This window comes from Ipomoea triloba, chromosome 3 (assembly GCF_003576645.1).
Source record: "Ipomoea triloba cultivar NCNSP0323 chromosome 3, ASM357664v1".
Taxonomy (NCBI): Eukaryota; Viridiplantae; Streptophyta; class Magnoliopsida; order Solanales; family Convolvulaceae; genus Ipomoea; species Ipomoea triloba.
The window spans coordinates 24,164,912-24,173,951 of NC_044918.1; the positions used below are offsets into that span (position 1 = coordinate 24,164,912).

Consider the following 9,040-nt stretch of genomic DNA (forward strand, 5'->3'; position numbering starts at 1 on the left):
ACTTTGTTGAGATATTTCAGGAACCTATTCAACATTATTAGACACTCCACAAAAGTAGCACCCACATCTTATTTACACTAATACAACGTTTTAGCATAATGATTGAACCAACATATGCCAACAATAAATTAACCAAGTGCTAAATTAATAAAACTAATATAGTAAAGAATAAGAAATGTCTCCTACTTGTTTTGAACCTTTAACATCTTATTAACATACTAGCATTTTGTACGCGTGATACGCGAAAAGTCATGCTCAATATTAAAGCATTGATAAATATAAATAATTTAAAAGTGTAGTCCAAGTTATATACACACAAATAATATATTTATTATACACAGACACATATGATTTACCATTCATAAAAATTTAATTAAAATATAATCAATAATTAAATTAATTATATAATGGTTTTAATAAAATGATAATTAAATAATAGAAAAAAGATATGATGGATATACATGTATGGTAATAATGATGGAGTTTTTTTTTTTAAGTCAATAATGATGAAGTTGATGAAGTTATCAATGTTAAAATTAAATAGTAACGGAGTTATAACGGTCTAAATATAGTTTTGTCTAATAAGAATGTAGTAGGTAATAATGACATTTTTGTGTCCTCACTTTTTTTTTTTTTTTTTTTTTTTTCTGATTTTCTTCTTTTCTTGTGTGCTGAACGATTTTTCTCCTAGAATTTATTTTCTCCTAAGGTTTTGGCGTGTCAAATAATGGAAACTCTCAGGCTCGCACGTTACGTTATGCTATTGACTCGTTCGATCAGTCCGAATTTGACAAGGTTTTAATTTGCCTAGTTTCTTCAAGTTTCTAAACTGAGAGCTTCCATTTATTTGACACGCCAAAACTTCAATACCATAATGCCTTGTTTTAGAAGATATAGAACTCAAAGAATTGTTTTGCAATGACAAATATAGCCCCCCATTGCTCTATAAAAAGCACATGCTACATGCAGCATGTTCATCCATCAAGCCCAACTTTATTAAAGTCGATCACTGAAAAGTACAATAGGCATAGTGATTTAGTTTTGCAAGTATAATTAAGTAATCATTATGCCTCATTTCATTACGTATTTCCTACTGTTTTCTACTCTTGCCATTTCTTGCTCTTGCTTCAACACCAAGAACCTCAACATTTCCCAATCGGATCCCGACTGGTCCCCTGCCGGCGCGACAGTGTATGGTGACCGCAATGGTGCCGGAAGTACTGGTACGTAAAACAAAGCTAGAACTGAGCAATATCACACACACCCTCTATATATATATATATATATATAGGCTTGCGCTCCAATGAGGACCACCATTCAGTGAAAATTTACCAACTACTGTATAATTGTATGGCACAAAATCTACTACATGAATGGACAGCAACTACTTCCACTTATGGCTGGATGAGGGTGGAGACCCTAGAATAGTTGCGGTGCATTGGTATAGTATATTGTGTGCACTGATGCAATCATATATATATATACATATATGATTGTATGTACTTATGCAGTAGTTTGCAAGTCTCACTTAAGACATGATTCTCATATGAGCGCAATCATATATATACATATACATACATACATATATATATATATATATATAATTGCATGGCACTGTGTTCGTTTGCCTGTTTCTAACAAATTAAAATACCATCTGTTTATATACCATGTTATGTTTTCAGTTCAGCTAAGAATATTTGTCAGAAAAAGTAAATATATATCATTGTGTGAATAGGTGGAGCATGTGGATACACAAACAGTGTAGCGCAGCCACCATTCTCTTCCTTTGTATCAGCTGGTGGTTCTTCTCTTTTCAAATCTGGGAAAGGATGTGGAGCTTGTTATGAGGTCAACTTATATTAATTAAATATTAATATAAATATAAAATTTATGGCCCACTGGCAACTTTTTATTCGATCCCCTAATAATTTACTAAGTTTGTTTAAAATTGTAGTAAGTGTTTGGGTTGCATGAATTTGAATTGGTCTAATCATATATATATATCATTCTCTTTGGGTTTTAATTTGCAGGTAAAGTGTACTGAAAATGCAGCATGCTCGGGAAATCCGGTCACCGTGGTTATAACAGATGAGTGTCCGGGCAGCGACTGTGGATCACAACCAGTTCATTTTGATATGAGTGACACTGCTTTTGTAGCCTTGGCAATTCCAGGCAATGCCGATCAGCTCCGAACCGCCGGAGTACTCAACGTCCTATATCGAAGGTTTGTTAATTTGTATTGTCTAAGTTTATTTGGATCAAGCCCTTAATTCTATTTCTCTATACCACCACACAATCCCCTCTGATGCCACTTGTTAGGATCAAGCACTTACAACTACCCCAAAAGTTATAACTAATAGCCAAGGCCCAATTTTATTTCTCTATATTCGCACACATTTCGAGAATAAGGATACTGAATTTGGCCATTTACCAACCCTTAGCTCTAGCTGCATGGTGTTGAACGTCATCCAAGGTTTTAATTTGTATCATCTAGTTTGTTTAGAAGCCTTTTGTTAAGATAAAGGGCTTACACTATTCTTATATCGCCACACAATTCTCTCCTAGCACTAGCACTTAACCTAGTTTTGATATCACTTCGTTAGGATCAAGCACTTAACACTATATCAAAAACTACCACTACTAGTCAAGGCATAACTTTATTTTCTTATACTGCCACACATTTTCAAGATCAAAAATGCTAAAATTCAACAATCCTTTTAACACATGGTGTTTGACTTGACCCTTACGAACCCCCCCCAACACCTACATTTATATAGATTTTATTAATTATTATGTGCACATACACACTTGACTTACAGAGTTGAATGCAACTATCCGGGAGTACCACTGAGCTTTGGCGTGCGTTCTGGTTCGAGCCCCTACTATTTTGAAACTCTGATTGAATACGTAAGTGGCAGCGGGGCCCTCAGCGCTGTAGAACTGAAGCAAGCTTCGGCCTCACCAGATTCATGGCTTTCCATGCAGCAGTCTTGGGGTGCAGTGTGGAAGCTTGAAGACCGCTCCGGACTAACAGCGCCATTCTCCCTCAAACTCATCGACGAGTCTGGCAATACTCTCGTCGCCGACAACGTCATTCCGGCCAATTGGCAGCCCGGAACTACCTATCAATCTGCCGTCACTCCTTTTGCTTAAGGAATTGAAGCTAGGCGATGGACTAATAATTACAAAATTAAATACAAAAATCTAATGTACCATCCACCACCATAATGTACTCGATCGATCAGCTACATAAATGTCAGTTTTTGTGGCTGACGGTAGATTTAACTATAATGTTCGTAACTAATAAGTTGTTTTACGATTTCAAATGATCAATAAACTATATTTATTATCACATTTTTTTGTGCGGACATCAATGATAAGTTTTCATTGACTAAACTAATTAAGGGTGTGTTTGGTTTGAACATTGAATCAGAATGGTAATCAAATATTTTGTGACGATGAAAAATGAGTAGGCAATGTAGTGGTGAAGTCGATTAAGTGAGGATGCGACAAGATGAGAAGACAATGTATTGAAATATATGATATATACCTGATTTAAATTAGGTAATGGTATAGGGTAATCAAATCATATACTTGTCTTTTAAAACGTTGTCCACCAAACAATGTCAATAACTTTCATTCTCATTCCTCATCTTTAAACACACCCAAAATTTTGTATTCTAATTTTTTCCTTTTTCATTTCTTCTAACTAACTAGTTTTTACATGCACATTGCACTACTGGTTGACTGATCAATCCTGAAATTAAATCTGGTTTGTATGAAGCTTCAATTGTACTAAACTTTTTTGCATTTGACAGAACTAACAGAGGGGATTGAACTAGAAACATATATTGTTGTTATAACTAAGCAAGAGCCACCACTTATCGTGATGGAATCGATTGAAGAGGCAAGCTAAGCATTACGGGCCAATTAATTGTCTCAGGAATCAATGATTTTAATTGGTTGGTGAGGCTCAACTAATATTACTACCACTCTCCGTCTCCTACGTTTGCTTCAATACTCCACAAGGTTAAGTTGATGGAATCACGATAGATCAAATGCTGGCCAATTAGATGGAGTTGGTAACTTTAGCATCAAAGAATCAATTTTAAGCTTATGAGTTTGATAATGACATCGATTTTAGTGGAGTAAGTATTCATGTTCTACATAATGTTGGCTTTGTTGCTTTGTGGCAATCTCTATGTGGATTAAAGATAGGTTTATGCCGATGTTGTTAACTGGATCAATGATCCTAATAATAATTCTGATGGTGGTGGTCCCCTCTCCAATCTTATTAAGGAATGCCGAACGTGGATGAGGAAGAGTTGGAATACGACGTGCCATGTTCTTCGTGAACAAAACCAGGTTGCCGATTGGCTCGCTAGGAACTGTGGCAATGGCTTTGATATCTTGATGTTGCCTTCTTGTCCTCTAGGAGATATTGCTACCTATGTTAGGAGAGATGTAGTCGGTGTGCCAAGTGCTCGGGGAGATTGATCTCCTCTGTAATTTTCTATTTGGGGCTTCGCCCTTCCTTCTCTTCCAAAAAGACAGGTTTATGCAGCAAAAGCTTCATGAAATTATGAAAATTTTCTTTATATTATATATGCAGGTCATTAACTCTCATATAAGGATTTGTTCTGAAATTGCAATGTAAGTTCATTGCGTTACAGTTTTCCCTTGCAATTTGTTTTGGTGGCAATGCGATATTTTGCAATGGACTTTTATTTCGTTGCAAAATGATTAATTTTACAAAAATTGCAAGGAAAATGGATTCCATTGCAACGTATTCCATTGTATGGCAATTTTTACAATGATTTTGAGTTCCATTGCAAATACCATTGCAAAACCGTCAATTTTTAAAATTCAATAAAATGTTGCAACGGAGTTGACGGTTGTTGCAAAATCGATTGCAAAAATTACAACGCATGTTAGTTTCTGTTGCAATTTTTGTCGCAAAAGTTTTTCCTCTATTTTTTTGCGCCAAAATTTACACTGTTGCCACAATTGCAAAGGAAATTTTTGTCTGTTGCAACTTTGTAATTGAATTGGATTCTGATGCAAAATTTAATTTTTTGCAATATAATTTTGCAACGGAATTCATTCTATTGCAATTTTTTATTGCAACTGAGGATTTTTCTTGTAGGGGACATTTTGATCTGATCTATTCCTACAAATGGATGGGGGACTAAAACTATTGATCGGAAGCAATGCAAAGTATGAAATTAAATCCTAAAATTAAATCTGTTTTGTATGAAGCTTCAATTGTACTAAACTTTTTATATTTGACAGAACAGAAGGAATTGAACTGGAAACATTGTTGTTATTACTAACCAAGAGCCGCCACTTATCGTGATGGAATCGATTGAAGAGGCAAGCTAAGCATTACGGGCCAATTAATTGTCTCAAGAATCAATGATTTTGGCTGGTGAGGCTCAACCAATTACTACCACTCCCCCGTCTCCTACGTTTGCTTCAATACTCAACAAAGTTAAGTTGATCGAATCACGATAGATCAAATGCTGACCAATTAGATACAGTTGATAACTTCAGCATCAAAGAATCAATTTCAAGCTTGAATGAGTTTGATAATGACATCGATTTTAGTGCAGTAAGTGTTCATGTTCTACATAATGTTGGCTTTGTTGCTTCGTGGCAATCTATATGTGGATTAAAGATAGGTTTATGAAGCAAAAGCTTCATGAAATTATGAAAATTTTCTTTATATTATGCAGGTCATTAACTCTCATATAAAGATTTGTTCTGAAATTGCAATGTAAGTTCATTGCGTTACAATTTTCCCTTGCAATTTGTTTTGGTTGCAATGCGATATTTTGCAATGGACTTTTATTTCGTTGCAAAATAATTAAATTTACAAAAATTGCAAGGAAAATGGATTCCGTTGCAACGTATCTCATTGTATGGCAATTTTTGCAATGATTTTGAGTTCCATTGCAAATACCGTTGCAAAACCTCCGATTTTTAAAATTCATTAAAATATTGCAACGGAATTGATGGTTGTTGCAAAATCGGTTGCAAAAATTACAACACATGTTAGTTTCTGTTGCAATTTTTGTCGCAAAAGTTTTTCCTCTATTTTTTTGCGCCAAAATTTACATTGTTGCCACAATTGCAAAGGAAATTTTTATCTGTTGCAACTTTGTAATTGAATTGGATTCTATGCAAATTTTAATTTGTTGCAATATAATTTTGCAACGGAATTCATTCTATTGCAATTTTTTTGTTGCAACTGAGGATTTTTCTTGTAGTGGACATTTTGATCTATTCTTACAAATGGATGGGGGACTAGAACTATTGATCGGAAGCAATGCAAAGTATGAAATTAAAATGATAGTTTTAATATGATATTAACCTTAATTTTTATTTATTATTTTAATATGATATTAACCTAAATTAATATATGTATATATTTTGTAGTATCCACAACAACCGGGAGGCGTTGAATTCGGATACTATGTATTGAGATACATGTACGACTTTGTTACTAAACATTCATCGGTTGGTTGTTTAGATTGGGTAAATTGAATTTAAATAGATCTATGCATGTATAGTTAAATTATAATATATCAATTAACATATTACATATTTACTAATTTGATTAATCAAAATTTTTTTGTAGAAATTTGAAGAAGCACCGTACTCTATAAACGAAAAAGATGAGATTCGAGAGTTGAGGTGAAATACTTTTTAGAAGAGTGCACGTAACTTTATTTAGATTATCTATTATCTTCATTATTATTTTTATTAATTGATATAATGTTTTGTTGAACAATTATCTTGATTTCAATTTTAAATGTATGTTGATTGTTATTATTGCATGTGTTGATAGTAAGTATATTGTGATGATATATTGTGTTGATTGTTAATTGTGAAGTATAGTTTACAACCTATATTGTGTTGGTTTGTAAATTATTGTGAATAGATAGTTTGTTTTGTTAGCTAGTTTCGTAAATTGTTGTGTTGGTTTGTTGATTTTGGAAATTTCTGTACCGAATTGAATTTTGAATAAAAAATTGGGATGTTTTAAAATTAATTAATATATTTAAAATAAAAAAACTATCCATGACACTTTCGCCGCAATTTCTTAAAAGTGTTGTGGATTGTATTAACAAAAAGGTATTCGCGACACTTTCTAGGAAGAAAGTGTTGTGGATTCTTAGCCTTTGGAAACACACAAGCTAAGTTTCGCGGAAAGCTTTGACTTTTTCGTGACACCCACATCCACTGCTCTAGTACAAGTGTAGCAGATGCACAGTTTTGTACTAGTGAGCTATAATGCTCTGTTACGTACTAAATTTCAGTACGTAACAGAAGAAACCTTTCGAGCTGGCTTCTGGCTCCAATTCGTATTCGAGTTATGGTAACTCCAAAAGAAAAACAATATAATGAAAGAAAATGAAGACTCCTCAATGTAATTTTTTTGCATTCCTTTACATTACATAGAATACCCTATATATACTATCTTACTTCCTAAAATAATGTATTTATAATAATGGAATGACCAATTATTCTCCTAATTACTAATTACATATAAATGCTAATTATTTTCCTAATTACATATAATAGGTAATACGCATTATTTTTGCTACATGATCATGGCCAATCAATGGTGTATCACTCCTTGCCCCTTCGAAAATCACCTTGTCCTCAGGGTGGATGTATAAGTGGTTCCTCTCTTGAGTTCTACCTAGCACAAATATTCAACCCGGATTTTTGGTTGAAAAATGTCAGGAAGATTGTACATTAGGTACAAGGTTCGACCAAACCAACACCATTGCAATATAGAATTCCTCATTGTGTAGCCCAGTAACAAAATCTATTGTATCTTGCAGTGTGTTCCCTTGGATATATAAACTGCGTTTGCCATGAGATTGATTTCTTCACTAGAAGAAACTAGTGGTACATAAATCTTTTCCAGCACAATTTCATCCTCATTAGAACTCAAACTTGTATAATTCTTCATAACTAACATTGGTTCTTCAACTGTCAATGGGATATTAGGAGGGGGTGGTGGTGATATCAACGGTGGAGCCTTGTCGAAGATGTGTAAATTTTTGTCCATATATGCTTAACTCCTTGAGATCATGAACACTTTCATCATCAACCACATTCATTGACACCCCAAACTGTAGTTGATCTTTTGGCATTGTTTCCTTGATGATATCTATATGCTTTCTCGGGCCATCTAGTTGACGTTGATCTTTTTCCAATTTATGAAGATTGTTGTGAGACGAATAATTGCTAGTGCCATGGTTAATCTCCTCAATTGATACAATCAAACTTTGCACTGTTTGATTAATGGTTTGGAGTTGGAAATTCAGATTATTGGTGTAGATAGTTTGATGACGGGCTAAAACTGAAATATTTGTTACTAACCGATTTGTCATAACGGTATGTAAACAAATCAATAAGTTGATTTCAAGAATTGTGATGAAAAAAAAAACAAAAAAAGATAATGACAAAAAAAAATACGAATAAGGAAAATACGCAACGAAAGAAACCTTTTGAGCAGGCTTCTAGCTCCTAACCGTATTCGAATCACGGCCAACTCCAATTTCACACTTTGAGCGTCTGAGAGCTCCAAGAAGAATAGCTAAAACAATAGAATATCAATATATTTCTTTTTTTTCTCCTTTTTCAATTTTTTTCTTTTTCTTTATTTTTTTTTTTTAATTTCTAAGGGATGCAATAAAAATAAATAAATAAAAAGATAGGGGATACTCTGATCTCACTAATGGACTCAATGAAAGCACCAATATTACGTATTGCCTCCACAAATTCTCTCAACAAGAGCACCAATGTTACGTATAAAAATTTAGTACGTAACGGAAGAAACCTTTCGAGCAGGCTTCTGACTCCTAACCGTATTCGAGTCACGGCCAACTCCAATTTCACACTTCGAGTGTGTGAGAGCTCCAAGAACAATAGCTAAAATAACATAATAACAATATATTTCTCTGTTTTTTTTTCAAATTTTATTTTCTATCTCTCTCTCTCTTTTTTTTTTTTTTTTTTTTTT

At 33.7% G+C, this 9,040-nt stretch overlaps 1 protein-coding gene across 1 annotated transcript; it reads left to right on the forward strand.

The window, feature by feature from the left end:
* The first annotated feature begins 1,021 nt into the window (after positions 1-1,021).
* On the forward strand, positions 1,022-3,354 carry LOC116014045 (putative expansin-B2). The gene is made up of 4 exons (XM_031254032.1): positions 1,022-1,223; positions 1,736-1,848; positions 2,031-2,224; positions 2,820-3,354. The coding sequence occupies exons 1-4, from the start codon at positions 1,067-1,069 to the stop codon at positions 3,151-3,153; spliced, it is 798 nt and encodes a 265-aa protein (XP_031109892.1). The 5' UTR covers positions 1,022-1,066; the 3' UTR covers positions 3,154-3,354.
* Positions 3,355-9,040: the final 5,686 nt, after the last annotated feature.